The 16,414-nt window shown below is 40.9% G+C and overlaps 1 protein-coding gene across 1 annotated transcript in view; it reads left to right on the top strand.

Moving 5' to 3' along the window:
* The window catches only part of MYLK (myosin light chain kinase), a 181,923-nt gene that overhangs the window by 132,355 nt on the left and 33,154 nt on the right, over positions 1-16,414 (top strand). Inside the window, exons 19-21 of the mRNA XM_088519567.1 lie at positions 4,139-4,189; positions 5,850-5,977; positions 8,966-9,119. Of these exons, the coding sequence (XP_088375693.1) occupies positions 4,139-4,189; positions 5,850-5,977; positions 8,966-9,119 (333 nt within the window). The remainder of the gene's footprint in view (positions 1-4,138; positions 4,190-5,849; positions 5,978-8,965; positions 9,120-16,414) is intronic.

Below are 16,414 nucleotides of genomic sequence, written 5' to 3'. Positions count from 1 at the left end.
GTTTGTTTACCAGGTGCTGAAACTCATAACAACACTATAGACAACAAGCACATAACTTCAGGCATGTGTTTCAAGGAGGATGGTAGGAATGATGGGCTGGCTGAATCTGGAGTACCGATTTTTTTTAGACTGCAGCAGATTTTTACTTCCAGCTTTATGAAAGCAAGTTGTGCAGAGAGTCATTCCAGGGGAGGCCTATGCCTATTTTTAGTAAAATTCCAAAAAAGGGAAACGAAAAAGAAAGACGGAGGCTTCTGAATATATCTGCTCTCATGAATTCAACATCAGGGCAAGGCAACTGCACAACCAAATGTTCCACAGCTATCAGCCTGTATGGGATCTTTCCCTTCTAGTGTATATCCCCCCAGACGCAAGCTCTCTAAGAGGCAAACCTGCCTATAAAGTTATGTAAATACCAGCCTTGTAATGTTTACATTATGTCGTTTCTAAGAGGGAGATTCATTTAAGGAGGGAATATTATGTCCTTTTTCTTCCAGGCTGGTTTTTAACTTCAGTCTCTTTCAATGTAAATACCAAAAGAGAGACAAACTGTCTCTAAAAAGAAAAAAAAAAAAAAAAGGCAAAAGAGGACTCGAACTAACATTTCCAAGAGGCTGAAAGAGGCTGAAATATTTTAAGGAAAACAATCATTTGACCTTGTCAACTTTGATTAATCTTATTAGATATCTTTCAGTAACTGTCTCCAGTGGCATTTGAACAAAAATTACTTTTCAGAAAGATGCATGAGTTGAGGTGGATTTTTTAAGGAAGGTCTGTGAACAGTGCAGCATACTCTATTAGCCAACGAAGTCAGGTTCATGGACACAGAGACATATTTTTGCACTCATTCCCTTCCACACTGTCCTCAACTTTCATCTGTGCTTCGGGCTATTTGTTTCAAGCAGACCATCTAACAGCCCTTTGCAGTCTGCACGCTTTGATGAAATCCAGTGACAGTCTGCATAGCCTCAAATATATGAATGCAGTGTTCTGGTGGGTGAAAATAAAAAACGAAACCAAAATCTTGTATATGTATATATAAAGTAATACCTCAGCTGAATGAGGTGGTGGGTTCCTGTTCTTTGCCTAGCTGTAGTAAAGATACTCATGATGTGAGAGTCGTCTAAGCTTTCTAAGCATGGACCTTAGTCCTCCCAGGGAGTATAAATATAGTATGTGATGGTTCATTATACGTTCTAGCCTATATATAAATATTGTTCTCTAACAATAGTATTCAATTCGTCACTGATTGTAGTTGCGAATAAACAAATTTTGTGATTAGAGCCCCTCCTCTGATCAACAGGAAATGGCTGACAATAGGCAGAGGGAAGCAAGAGGGGGAGGTATTTGAGTATAAAGGTGCATGCTCTGTGTGTGTTTTGTGGAAAGGCAGAGGGTGATATTGTCAGCCAGGAGGAAAAAAATGCCACCTTGCCTGTTAACTGAGATATTGCAGCAAATATACAACATCAGTCAAGAGACAATAGCTGAGTGTAAATCATGCTTGATTAGGGAATTTTGGTTTTCCTCCGATTTGTCTGCAGTGACATTTCTGAAAAATACTAGTTAGTATCTTCAGTCCAAGACAGCATTTGACAAATGGTGCTTTTTCCTCATCACTGGTGTTCCTTATTCATACCAGGCTTAATGGGGCATGGAGGTAATAAGATTCATGTCACTGTTTTAGGTATCGAAAGTATTAAAAGCCATTATAGCTCTGAGCATACCTAACAATTATTTCATTCTCAGTTTAGGGAAAAGGAGATAATCTTGTGTCAAGCGCAGCAGAAAAAAAAATCGCTATTATTGAACCATACAGCTGTGTTCGTTTGCACAGGGTTATACAGGTAGTGGGTTACCTCATGGACTGAGGAGTTTGCCAGCAGGTGATGGGCTGCATTCAGTAGCCCTAACAAAGTGGCACCTGATCATGGAAGCAGTTCCATGCCCATTGCTCTGACTACAGAAATACAGGAGAGTTTCACGTGCAGCGATAAAGAGGAGAGGTGCTTTACAAATACTGCTTTTTGCTCTTTCTCATGCAGCTCATGGAGGAGAAGAGGAGCTGGAAATGTATTCACTCTCACTTACCACATCAGGCAGGGCACATGATAGTCTGTTGGTGGCCCAAAAAGTAATGGATTCCTTTAGCAAATAGTGGTGCTCTTTAAAAGCATCCATTTAAACAACACGAAGCCAGTGAAGAAGACATAGCAACAGAGACATACATCTCACGCCTTGGTGGTCCTGCTATGCTAGAATAAACACCTCACAAGTGCTAATCTAAATCTATAACTAGTTCTACTGTCTTGATAGTGTTTCAGAAAAAAGTCTTTCTTGGGAAATATCCAGTTCTCATTATTTTTGACTCAGCTTTAAGTACTGCAAAAATAACCTACCTCTCTCCATTATTGTATTTCTGCTTCCAACAAAATCAGTAAATACAGAGCTAAGCTAAGCATGAAAGCTAAGCATACTTTGAGAGAAAATTGCTGTGAAGTAGAACTGTCTATTAAAAAAAGGCAACAATGACTTCTGTATTCAATGCATATGAAATATTCCTCAAATTGAACCGAATAAACACTGGTGTGGACAGCTAACCCATTATTTATTTATATTTATAACATAAATGTTACAACATTTGCTGTTATAACAGCCTGTAGTACATTGGTTGCTATCAGTTACTATCTCCAACAACTCTAAAACTTAAAATCAGAGTCTTCACAATTGAGTGTTGCTTGACCTACAACATGAGACTCCCACAATGGACTCGATCTCAGATGGCTCCTCCAAGGCCACGTTCACAGGGGCACATTCACAGCTTGCAGTTTGCTGTCGGCGAGCAGGCCTCACACTCAGCACAGGGAGGCAGGGCAGGGCCTGTTACGTCTGCCAGAGCTTTAGAGGAAAGCAGTTCTGTAAACACAGAGGCCAGCACTTGGAGGTACAAAATGTGCAGGATCTTATTGAAAGGGGGGTTAAAAGAAAAAAAGGCTGAGTTTATTGTATTTATTTACTGCTCACTGCTTTGAAATATTTTAAATAAGCAGTGAACCAAATAATTCAAACCTAGTTATGACTGTCACTCTGCACCTGAATAGATATTGCCTGATCCTGGAAAGCATTTAGGAGACACTGCCTCCCTTGGAGGAATCGGCATCTTAGAAGTCTTCAGTCGAGTTACCAATTTGAACATTAGAAAATAAGAAAAGGCCCTTTAGACCAGAGGGCATCCTGTGACAAAGAAGCTTAGGATAGAGGAGAAGAGAGTGCTCTAAAGGAATGAGCCCCTGCTTCTGGAATTCAGGGGGTGGAGGCACCCAGACTCTTGGGTTAATGGCCACCACTAGATTCCTGTGAGTTTGTCCTTTGGAACCGCTTATGCTTTTGGCCTGCAAAACATTCCTTGTCTATGAACCCTAACTTAAGCATGTGCTATATTTAAAAATACTTTGTTTCTACCTGCTAATTTAATGGGGTGGGCCCAGCTTCTGTTTTTGGAGGAATAGTGGATAGCCGTTTTCTGCCTACCTTCTCTACTCTCCTTCTACTTAACCATTCACAATTTTATAGAACATTGTCGTGATCACATTAAGTGTCCAGCTTTCAAATTCTAGGTAATAATTTTTGATGGCAACACAGTGTGAACAAATATTTGTGAATAAACCAAACACTCTTCCTGCCTAGAGAAGGTGAGGGGATGGTAACAGTATTTACTCCCTGGGTATGTCTGTTTCTTTGTTAGTTCACCAGTGGCATAAAAAGATGGTGTTTACCACTTTTTAAACTGAGCTCATTCAGCAGAGTTTTTGTTAAAACTCTGAGCAGAAATTCAGTATGAGATGGATCTCAGCCCAACGTTGTTATCTCATTTAAGTTGCTATAAGGAACTGAGTACGATAGAGGACGGGAGACATGTAACAGATTTCATTGCTTCAGCTGTGAATATTTTGAGGATCACCCAGCATAATAAAAGTGATTTTTAGAATAATTTTTAATTCTTGAATTAATTTACATTATTTTTTAAGTTGCCAAAATACATAAATTATGAATTACTAACAAAGCATCACTATGAATATGTCTTTGCAGTTAATCTGATACCTTCCAAAATTACTCTTTTTTTTTTTTTTCTAATTAGGTGAAGCAACGGTGAAGAAGAAACCAGCTCCGAAGACTCCTCCAAAAGCAGGTAACTAGTTGCATATATCATACTTCATTAATAAATAATAAACCAAGGCAGTTTTAAAAACAGGCAACAGATTTCTAAGTACAAGTGTTTACCTGCTACATTTGTTGTACATACGTGATTAAATGGTGATTGTATTGTTCTCTGAGGAGAAAACCAGATGGCAGAGTCCATTCCTCGAATCTGCTCATAAAGTTACATTGGTAACAACAAAACAAAAGTAAGATCTTGCAGCATGTTAACCATGGAGTTGGACCTCTGACCCCTTTAGTATATCCACAACATAACCCTCAGGGAAAGAGGCTTTTTTATTTATCACCAAATGCCACGTCTGCATGGGCAGCTGCCATGGAGAATGTGATAGAGTACACATTTCCTCATAGCTGGTCTGGTGCTAACTTGCTCCTGTGTTTGTGTTCTCCTAGGCAAAGCTATCTATATTTAATGCTCAGCAGAATGTTCCATTACGGCAGGCTGCTTTCAGAGCCTTGAAACTTTCTCAGACTTTTTAACTGTTCAAACTGCTTTCTCTGCCAAATGTGTGCCTCTCTCGAATTTCTTTCAGATAAAAAAAAAAAAAAACTTAGAACAAGTCTAGAGAAAAACACTTTGTTTTATGCATGTTGAAAAGAAAGTCATTTTTTGGATGCTCAGTAGCCCAGTGCTTTGGACAGGAATCTTACATTTGATGAAGTTATTCTAGTGTTAGGGGATGGCTTTACCTTCACCAGTCAAAATGCCCTCCAAAAAACTACCATTTACTGTGCTATCCCTGTAAAACAACTGAAAATGTTTAACCCTGAAGCCATCAGGGCTGTGATATTTCTGGTATCTGTCCCTAAGAGCTGCCAGGGGTCTGTCACACTCAACAGCACAACTGAGAGCCAGGAAGTAGCGCTGAGAGCAAGGAGAGGTCCCACCATCTATTGTTACCCTGACAGTGAGAAGGAAGAGGAGAAATAACTGACTCCAACAGGATGAAATATGAATAGAACTGCAAGATTTAAAAGAAGCCCTGCAGTACAGAAACCAAAAGATCATCATTGCTCACAGGAAAATTCAGCATGGTGGGAAAACTTGCTGATTTTCTTCCTTGCCTCTGTAATTGAGATTTCATACAGTGGCCACCTGGCTATTGAAATGAGGATGTTCAGAGCAGGCTACTGAGCCCTAGATTTTCTGAATGCTGACACTTGGGAGCAGGTCTGCAGATGCACAGAGCAATGCAAATAGACAGGAAGTTAGCTGGGACCATTCTTTGAAAGCATAAAGTGCCACAAGAATGCTTGGTATTCTGAAAAATTCAATGTAAAATTTAGTAAGTTTTACATTTGGAATTAGTGTTAAGTATTCACAGTTTTGACCTTCAGATTTCTGTATATTAGTCTTGAATGACCAAAATTTTGATGGTAGATTGTTTTCCGTCACTGCAACAGGATTAACAAAGTGTCCACAGATTTCATAGATAGCTTATGGTTAGAGAAGACCTTGGAGATCATTGAGTCCAACCATAGAATTGTTTCATAACAAGCCATAAATAATTGTCAGTCTTTTCTCAAATAACCATTCTGAAATTTATGTGAGATATATGTGTTTCATTAATAAAAAAGCATATAGTCACCTAAAAGGAAGTTTTTTGTTTGTTTGTTTTTGGTTTTATCAGCTACTCCCCCTCAGATTACTCAGTTCCCAGAAGACAGGAAAGTTCGTGCTGGTGAATCAGTGGAATTGTTTGCCAAGGTGGTAGGAACAGCACCCATCACTTGCACCTGGATGAAATTTCGTAAGCAGGTAAATTGTTTTCTGATCTTTTTTAGCAATGTTAGAAGAACAGACCTGGAGAGGAACTCTAAAGACCCAGCTAGTCTATATTCCCTCCTCAGTAACTTGCCATAACTGTATTTTCTGACAGATGTTTTTCTCACTTTTTCTGAAAGCTTCCCAGAGATGGTGATTTCACAGCCTCCACTGGATCCTATTGCACTGCTTAACTATCCTTAGCGTTAGATTTTTTTTCTAATGCCAAACCTAAATCTCTCTGGCTACAGTTTAAATCCATTGCTGCCTGTTCTCTCTTCCATGACAAATTATTATTCCTCTGAGAAGAACCTTAGACCATGTAATTAAAGGATAGGTGATCTGAAGGATATATTATCTGAAAGATATTTATCACAGGAAACATTTTTCTACTCCTTCAGAAATAACCTTTTCTTCAAGGACGCTTGGTCTAAGGCTATGTCAAAGGGACAAAATGTGACTTGGGAAGACTGAGTAAAATGTTTCACAATACAAATGTCACCGTAGAAGGCACAGAAGGACTTTTAGTGCTGCAGATGCCCTCACCACCTGGGTTAAAATTGCTTTTTTTGTTTGCTTGTTTTGGAATTAATTCCCTGAGTTATATTACATGTGTTCATAAGAGCAATTTCTGAAGAGAGATGCTTTAGTGAACAATTAAAACACTTCAAACAACCCAATATAGAAGGACAAGCTGGAAATGCCATGTCAGGATAGACAAAAGATAAATATGTACTATAGCAGCTATTGGGTTTATTTCATTCTGAACTTGTTATGCACTCTGTAAAACATAAATAAAAACATCCCCTCTTACAAGGAAGTTTAAACTTAAATTGAGATGTGTCAGCATTTAATCACAGGAGTTCAAAGCAGTTCACTAATACAAAGGGCATTGCACATTTCGTCTTTGCTATCTCCAAATAAACCCTTACTTTAGGGGAAAGAGTGCATGATGATGTTCATTTAATTCTCTCTATGCTGTGTATTCAGCTTTTTCAGCTTTTCTAGATCTCCTTTGAGGAGTATTTTTTTTTCCTCCTAAGTCTTGTATTTTCTTAAAATGTAGCTTAGAGATTGGGGTTGAAAATTGGTCTACTAATTTCTACAAGATAGTCCTCAAAAGCCTCAGCAGCTGTTCCATGTTGCTGAACTCTGCCTTGGCACATCAGTGGTGAGGACCCCACAGAAGTGACGTTAATAAACAGTGCAGGAGGACAGATGAGGGGCAGCAGGGGCAGTGAGCCAGGAGTTCTGGTTTCAGCTGTGCCCCTGCATCGCTGCCGCGCGCACAAGGGATTCGGCCCTTCTCCTTTCTGCCACTCCCTCACATTTAAGGGAACCACGAGGGCACCTGCAGGTATTCTGCACAAATGCCTTTGAGCAAGTTGTGCCTTTGAAAGCCTGCTCTCTTGGTACCTGGAGAACAGAATGGCTGGCGACTCTTAACTACCACTAGTGACTGTCTTTTGGGAACACAGGGATCACAAGTCCTATTCTCTAGACTCATTGCAAGCCACCAAGCACATCCTTTCAGGGCATAATACATATCCAGTTCTACTAGAGTGCTTTTTTATTTTTATAACCCTTTGACTAATTGTAATGAAGCAAAACACATAAATCAGTGTAGAATCTCAGAAGAGCAAAGCACAGGAAAAAAAACAGAACAAAACAAATCAACACAAACCCCACACCTTTCAGGATAATTTAAACCGTAATCCTACATAATTCCAATTACCGGCTGCTATGCCAGTTATTGCAGGACCAGTTCTCTCAGATTACTTTTGGGCTGTAGCATTGCACACATTCTGGCTCAGCTAAAGAGAAAGGAGGCTCCTAGCCTTGTAATTTGTTATCCTTTGAATATATGAAACAAGATAAGCAAACTAAATAGCCTTCATTTTTAATGAAATTCTGAGAATGAGTTGGAAGAGTCACTTAGATAAGAAGGAAGTGGTGGGAGGGAGAAGGGCATTGACATTATGCTGTCTGCTTCAGAAGAACAGTGTGTGCTACTTATGTAATTGCAATGTAGCATCATGAGGTTTTGAAATAATCTTTCATGTCTCACATTAATAATGATTAAAATCTAAGCATCCCTGGCCATGTTATAATAGCTTTGTTTCAATTAAAAATTAGCTCATAATATGCCAAAGGAATTTAGCTGAGATTTTGATTTCTGGTTATTTTTGGAAATGTAACGAAAAGGAGAGATGCAGGGAATATCTATACACATTAAATTAGGGTAGTTTGTTCTCTTCTACTAAACAATGTGATTCATTTTGAAATGTCAGTGATTTCAAAATGAATATATCACAGGAATTTAAAATTCAAAGAGGGAAAGGGTATAATTTTTTTTGTCTGTAAATTAAAAAATATTTTGGGCTCTCTAGAAAATAAAAGTTACTCAGGGTGGCTGCATCTGCTCTTTGTAGGCATCTCTGCACAGTTTTACCATCACAACTCCATTTTGGGCAAAACACCTTCAGTCGTCCAAAACTGGGAAACACTTGGGCTTCTTGATATGGATGCAGAATAAGGCTGGTTAAGACAAGACGATAAAAGTCACAGATATGACTTCACAGTTGGTCTCTGAAAGCAGTAACAAATGAATTAGGATATTTAGAGCTAAACCCCAGTTCCACTGTGGGATAATTGAGACAAGATTTTGCTCTTTTACCAGTTTTCACTTTCATCTGTCCAAGGCAGGGGTAGAAAGTGAAACTCCTGTTCCCTACTGGGGTCGCACCAATTCCAGCTTTTCTTGTCTGGTGAAGTGGAGTCATTATCACATTCTGCTACATTTCCAGATGTTTTGTGTTGATTTCACTCTGTACAAGCTACCTATACCCACTGCTGATAACAGAGTTACCTCTAGATGACACTTAATAATGCTAACTTGTGTTGTAATGTGAGCTCTTTCAAACAGAGGTAAGGAAATTTTTCCCTTAAGATGTTTAATTTTTTTTCTGTTGAATTTGGCAGATTGAAGAAAATGAGTATATCAAAATTGAGAATGCTGAGAACAGCAGCAAGCTAACAATATCATCAACAAAGCAAGAACACTGTGGATGTTACACTCTAGTTGTAGAAAACAAACTTGGCAGCAGACAAGCACAAGTCAACCTTACAGTTGTTGGTGAGTTCAAATAATAGATATATACTCATTCTTTAACCATCACTTTGCATTGGTGTTCTAATTTATATAATGCTATGCAAAAACTTAAATAAAATCATCAGTTAAGTCAAGAAGACTGAAAAAGAAATCCAGACCTTTAAAAATATATCTGGACAGGAAGCTGATATAGTATATGCACTATAAACAACCTCAGTAGTGCTGTGCAGTGTTGCAACAGCTTATGATGCATTTACTTTTATTTTGAAAAAATATTAATTACAGATAGAGGTAAGAAATAACGGAGATATAGTAAAAAAAAAAAAAAAAAACATATTAAAGAAGAAAAGCAGCTCACGTCTTATTTTGTGTAGGTACCACTGTAAACCTTATTCCATTTAACATTTGTAACATCCAGATAGATGTAGATAGTCTAGATTTTATCATACAATAGTGTAATTAAAGGAAGGACTTGGGGAGGACTCGGGTGGTCTGTATTAGACTCTAAATTTGAAAACTTATGTTATTTAGGGGAAGGAGTTTTTATTTCTTTGGGTGAAATTCCTACCAGAGTCTACTGTTTTACAGTGACATACACCCGTGGGTAGAGGCAGTGTGTTTGAACATGGAGTCCTTTATATAGGGACTGTTGTATTTTTGTGTATATATTCTGTAATATTCATGGAAACAGTGGTGTTGTGTTTGATGCTTTGGAGCATTTTAAAGTTCCAGGCTTTATCACATGACACCATCAAACTGTCAAGTTTGTTGAAGCAGAATGTGGACAACTGCAAATAGCTGCAGACCAGTAGACAGTTGCATTATATTTGTAGGTGTAACTGCAGCCTACATGTAAACAAGTTAATTCTGGACAGAACCTAGAGCATAAAGTTCTGAAAGGCCTAATGAACCACCTTTGTGTGGATACACAGAAACTGTTTTCCAGGGAAATCTAGAAGGGTTCTACAAGGAGAAAGATTTAACCAAAATTTAGGTCTAGTTCCTTCTAAGATGTGTCACTAGAAGTGCTGATCAGTTTGGGTCTGTCTCTGTTTCCTACAGCTTGCAGTGGGGTCTTGACACATCACAAGGGAGGGCAGAGATTTGCCCAGGCATTTGGACAAGCTATTTCAAGTAATGAGGCTGCATCCTAATCACTCAGTCGTAGCTGCATTGGCTCTGCTGTCCTGACACACGTGGGCTACTGAGCAATTAAAGAAACCTGGGTGTGAGGCCAAAGATGAAAATCTAACTCCAGTAAAATCAATGGCAAAATGCCCACTGACTTTAGCTGGACTGGAAATTAATTCTAGTGGTCCCCTGAATTGCATAGAAAGCCTAATTAATATCACACTTCAGTGTATGCCATCTGGTAAAGGCTGAATACGATTCTTTATTATTTAAATGAATTTCTTTTGCCTAATTTTTGTCATTTGTTGCAATTAAAAGGTAACTGAATATGAGTACAAATATGAATCTCAGCAACAGACTAGAGAAGGCAAGAATAGAAAAGAACAGAATAAGTATTTTTCATATAATGCATAAATAAATTATTCTACAGTAACTTGTTAAAAGGGGTAAGTTAAAAACATTTAGGATAATTGTTAGCTTAAAAGTGAACACCATGAAAGACTGATCTTCCAGCAACCATTACATATACTGCTCTGGCAACAGCTTTTGACCACACAGCTGGTTCGCAGCTAGAGATACACCTAGGGAGCAACCACCCTTTATATCCCCCTGATATAAAGCAGTATTTTCCCCCCAGGAAAGCAGCTGCTTTCCTAGACAACTGCTGCAGACTGGCACCTGCAGCAGGTTATTGGGCAAGACAAATTTTTTTTTTTTTAGTTGAACCAGGATGAGAAGCCTTGCAATCTTGTCACTATGTGAAACTCATCTCATTATTATGTAAGTTGCTGTTTTATTCTGAGAAGCTAATTGGTTTTAAAGTCTTTGAATTCTATAACCTTATAAAGCTACATCTCAGCCTCCTGCTCTGCTCTTCCATGAGTAAGAAATGTGCCAGAGAACAGTGGGATTCCCGGAGCTGCTTTTGGGAGAGTTGGGTGAAGAATCCGTACAATGTACTGGAGTTTGCCATGCATTTTGGCTGATGAAAAGCTGTCTAATTCCAACTAAAAAGAATAAATTCCCTCTTGTAAAATTGCCAAGCTCTTCAGTGAAACATCTCACTGATGTCAGCACTGCCAAAGGCATGACAAAGCCTCAAGATTCCTCATTCACTACATATGCATTTTACAGCTGGATTCTTCTATCTGGGTACCCAAAAATGTTGGAAAGGGGGCAAAAATGTTTTCCTTCTAGGAAGCAGGTTGGGATCTCACTGTTGAGAGATAAAATCCTTCAGCCTTTGTTAACTGTTCATGAAAATGAGGAAGGTGCTGTCTTTTCTCCAACGCCCTCCCCAGTCAGAATAGGGAGGCTGTAGTTCCCTAAGCATGCCGAGCAGGGAGCTTTAGTCTACCCCACCTCATCCTTGGGAATAAGTCCTCATCTGTCTGTTCTTTCTGTTCCCTCCAAAGTACTCGGAAGGAACTTGCCCTCCCTATCCTGACCCCTGTTCTGCTGCACATGGGCTGTGTTTGCCTCAGCTGTAGGTAATGAGACTCTACCGTGTGTGAGAGCTGCCTCCCCTCAGATTACTGATTAAAAGGCACACCTACGTGTATGCTGGGGACTCAAAACACGGCTGCCTGAGCGCAGTGCATGACTAACTCCTCAGAGAGTGCCGAGAGCAATTACAAATGCAATATCTGCTCTCTGGGGGTCTCTGAACTGACCTGGAGCTGTTTGTCAAAGCCTTGCTAACTGCCTGCTCTGGTGGGCCTTGCAGCAAATCAAGGATATTTGCTAAAACACAAAATGAGATAGATAAGGAAATAAAACAGTATTTTTATTGCTAATTCTTACAACTGTTTGGATTGCAAAGTCCTTGTGCTCATGTGAGAGTTTCTCATGTGAAAGGCTCCAGCAAGTGTTTCCCAAATTAAAGTTGGACTGTAGCACATGACAGGGAATACATTGCCCAGAGAGGCTGTGCCATCTCCATGGAGGTATTTAAGTCCAGACTGAATAAACATCTGAGCAGCCTGGTCTGACCTCCTAGCAGAGCAAAAGGTCTAACAACCTCCTGATTTAAGGCCTGAATCTTAGACACTAAACCATAGCTGGACATTTGAATGATTTGAGGGGAAAATAAAACAAAGTAAAAGAAGAGGATAGAAAAATGCCTCCCTTGCATTCCTTTGAAGAATTTTCTCCTAAAGTCTTAAATCAAGCTGCTCAAACTGCCATACTCATCAGTCATATTCAACACTGCAACTGCAAGCTTAATTGAACCAAGTAGGGATTCTGCCATTTAAGGAGTGTAAATGGCATAATATTGTTTGGTTCAGTTTTGGCCATGGGAAAGGCTGCTGTTGAAAGAAGCCCAGCTTTGAATTACTCTAGGGATTTCTTTTCCCTTCACAATTTCAGTGAATAACCATGAACAACACTTCTATTGAACACAACCTCTGGTGCGAGCTGTCTGCAGTCCCCACACCAGCTGCACAGCAGCATTTAGTCAAACTAGGGAAAAGTCCTGTTAATGGAGGATAGGCCGTGCGGTGTGGGGATGAGCACTCAGGACTAAGCCACAAGCATCAAGTCTTGGGCTTCGTACTGGTTTGTTGTTGGGTGACTTTGGGCCTGTATAAGCTAATAACACGGGGAAATCTGCAGTGGAAGTGTCATTTCCAAGTTAAGCAGTCTCATCTCTTAAAGGGTAAGCGGCTTCTAAAATGTCCATGTAGAGGCCTGCTCTATGGTTATTTAAAGATTAACTCTCTCACATAAGCAATTTCATTAACTGAACGATGCCTCCAGGGACATTTTGCATGTTTTTTTTCCCAATCCAAACCAGCCTCTCGTGGGATCAAGCTAACGATGAACAGCAGCCTCTGTGTCGTACTGATGTGGCTTTGTGTTGCCAAAGCCATATTAAATGAGCTGATGTAAGACACGGCTGATTTAGGAAAGGTGAAGTCCTCCCTCCACAGTGATAGCAAGGGATACTCATTCCTTTCTTGCATTTTTTGGCATGTGTTTGGGTTAAATAATCAAATTGCTGCCTCTGAACATTTGAGCTATGTGACAGGAATACTTCAATCCGTAACCTCTTAGGAAAAGGGAACGTTGTCATCATCCTGGCTAAGGCTGGTTATGGTGGCAAAGAGTCAAAAGAGTAATGGAGCACCTAGAAAGAGGATGCGGCCTTTGAGAAGCTGCGCTCCGTGCTGCGGCGCTGCCACAAGCTCCTTCATGAGCCTGAGCACCTGGCTTGGTGCTTCCGTGCCCAGACACAAGGGCATTCCCTAGCTCAGCGTTTCCTGAGGATGCTGGATATCAGTGGTGTCTTTTACCTTTTTTAATATAGAAGTAGGAAAATGGTGGGGAAGAGAGATTTTCATCAATGTTATTTTTTTCTTTAGATTGGTGGTCTTTCTGGAGTGATACTGTAGAAGAATAAGAGCAATATTATTATATCTCAAGAGAGACTTAAAAATAGTAGTTATGGTGTTTTTATTGCCCTAAACAGTTGTGCACATAATATGTGTTCTTGTTCCTTCTCATCCATTGCTGAACAGTGTAAGCACACAGGCATGCAAGTAGTATACTGTGACTGCATTAAGTGATACTTGGTTTTCTGTCTGTTGTTATGGTTCCTTCCTTGATTTAGGATGGAGACGGTGTTATCTTTTAGGAAATCGTTATTTCCATATCTTTGACAGAATCATCGTTCACAGAGGCCTTCCAAACAAAAATAAGAGAATTCAAGATTAGCTTTAGAATAAGATCTGATCATGTACCAACTGCAGTAGTCATTGAATATAGTGGTAGGATTATTATAGTTACCTGTGCAGAGACATTGGGTTCAATGAGTGACGTACGTGCATGTATGTTAACATTAGTTCTTTGTCCTTAAGTTCTATGGGAAGCAAATGTAATATGTAGCAGTGGTGCTTTCAACATTTCCTATGGGTTCCTGAGGCATCTGGCTCAGCACAAGCAGCTCAGCCTGAATGGACCCCTGTGGGGGCAGAAACTGGGCAGGCTCAGCCTGCAAAAGCACATGAAGTTTTGCAATAGTGAAGCAGCAAGACCCAAGGGTTTTCTACAGAGAATACTGCAGCTCCCAAGTGCTAACATGGATGCTCCTGAAACATCCTTCATCTTCTGAGAAGCATCCGTGTGTATCTCACAGGGGCCACGTGATTCCTGCTTTATAGCCAGGGCTGAGAATGCAGTGCATTTCCGAAGAATATGTGGGCGGACTTGGCCTCTGACCTTTGGCTTTCCAAATTCCTGTGGATTGCAGGAGGATTTTTGTCACCAGCTTTCCAGTTAAAGAGCAACCAGGCTGATGGTTCAGGAAGGGACATTTTATGTTGCTGTAGTGGTTGTAGTACAGTGTTATAATCTCCACTCTCACCGTCCCCTCTGCTGCTTGGTGTCTAGACTCTGCAGCCATACCAAAACTATGTTTTTGCAACAGCACATAGAGGAATAAATATCTTAGGTTGCTTAACAGCAGTGCCAGTAGCCTGATGCAGAGTTAGTCCCTAAAGGACCTTCTCATTTGTCATTTCTGTGAGGAGAAATGGCAGCAGAACTCTCTGTTTAGCTGTTTTTCAAAAAATTCACTTTCCCTTTTCTTCTAATGAATTAAAAGGAACGCCTTTGCTCTGATTTTCACAACAAGCCTCCTGTATTTTACCTGCTCTTGAATTCTGAGAATTTCCTTAGCTGTGAAGGCTGCTGGTTGCTATACTGCCCACGAGCAGGGTATTCCCAGGACCAGCTGGCCCCTCATACAGATTTGGCATCTGCTTGCAGCAAACCCAAAAATTCATTCTGCCTCTCGGTGGGCAGGTATCAGAGCTCTAATTCAATCACTTATCAAACCCAGATTTGTGTCACGTATCAGATTAATAATCTGAATAGTTTGTTGATTTAGGCATAGGAACAGATGGTTTAGCAACAGGCTCCTGAGAACGCGTTATATACGTGTTTGTTCTGTTAGACCCGTGGCAGGAGGAGGTGTTCTTGTGAGGAGGGCACAAGCGTGGGAGGGGTGAGCTCTGGGGTCATTCCCAGCCCCGTCCTCCTGCCTGTTCTTGAGTTGAGGGTGTTTTACTCTTTATGCTCCCGTCAGCCCATGGGCAAAGTGGGGCTCACAGTGCCAAGAGCTGCTGTGGGTCTGCAGTCTGTGAGCTGTTTTATCTGCAGTTCTTCCAAGTGCAGTTTTAAAATAATGCAGTTTTATGTTGTGGAGAGGGGCAAGGAGGGTCCAGCTTCTGAGCTTGGTGCTGACGCCCAGGGTTATGTGGAAGGAGGCAGGAGCAGTGTGGGCTGCAGGGCTGCAAATCGTGCCCGGGCGAACCAGCCTCGTGCCGGGTCTCCTGGGGAGGCTGCTGCCTTAGGGGAAAATTCTGTTCCTTTCATCTTCCCTGCGTTACTTTCTGGGAGTTATTTCCAGTTTAATATTATGCTAAATCTGTGGTGCATTAACACCCTGAAGGCTGTTAAAGGGTGTTAGTACCTTTACTTACAGCACTTCTGTGCCATGGAAAACAGGCTGCAGGGCATAGTTTTCCAAGCAAAGCAGAGAAGTTTGCCATGACCCCAAGCCCTGTCTGCAGTAATGCAGAGTTCAGTTATGACCTTTTATGGTTTTGCTCTTCTCCTGCTGATGGATTTCAAATGAAGCCTTTGCCAGTGCTGTCGGCATGGACAGTGTTCAACTGGCTTTAGCAGCATATTAAATACCTTCTCTGGCTAAACAGCCTGTGGAATGGAATTAAATTGTTTCTGTCTGTCTGTTCCTCATCTGGCAGACAAATATCACAATAGCTAATAATAGTATTATACAGTAATATGATAACTGGATTTAGAAAGAAACCAAACCAACTTTGAGAACAGATAAAGAAAATGACAGCGGAGATGTTGCTTCGGTGCAGTCTCTGAAAAAGAGCCATGACCTGTGTTTTCCAGGAGCTGTGCTTAAAGTGTCCCCCCTTTTTCAGGGGCTCCCCGGTGCAGCAGAGCTGCTGCTTGGGAGGCTGCCGTTTCCCTGCTCTCTGACCGTGCAGCCAGCCCTGCCGCCCCGCTGCGGCCCGGGGCAGGCGGCCGGGCCGCTGCCGTTTCCCTGCGCTCTGCGCTGGATAACGGGAACGCAGCCTCGTAGGGTCTCCTGGGACGGGGCTTGTGCAGCCTGCGCCGTTTTGAGAGGCAGGTGAGGTGTGGGTAGCACA

The sequence above is a fragment of the Tinamus guttatus genome, unplaced genomic scaffold (genome assembly GCF_059628265.1).
Source record: "Tinamus guttatus ecotype Peru unplaced genomic scaffold, ASM5962826v1 Tinamus_guttatus_pri_ptg000060l, whole genome shotgun sequence".
Classification (NCBI taxonomy): Eukaryota; Metazoa; Chordata; class Aves; order Tinamiformes; family Tinamidae; genus Tinamus; species Tinamus guttatus.
This window is presented reverse-complemented; position numbering and strand designations above follow the sequence as displayed.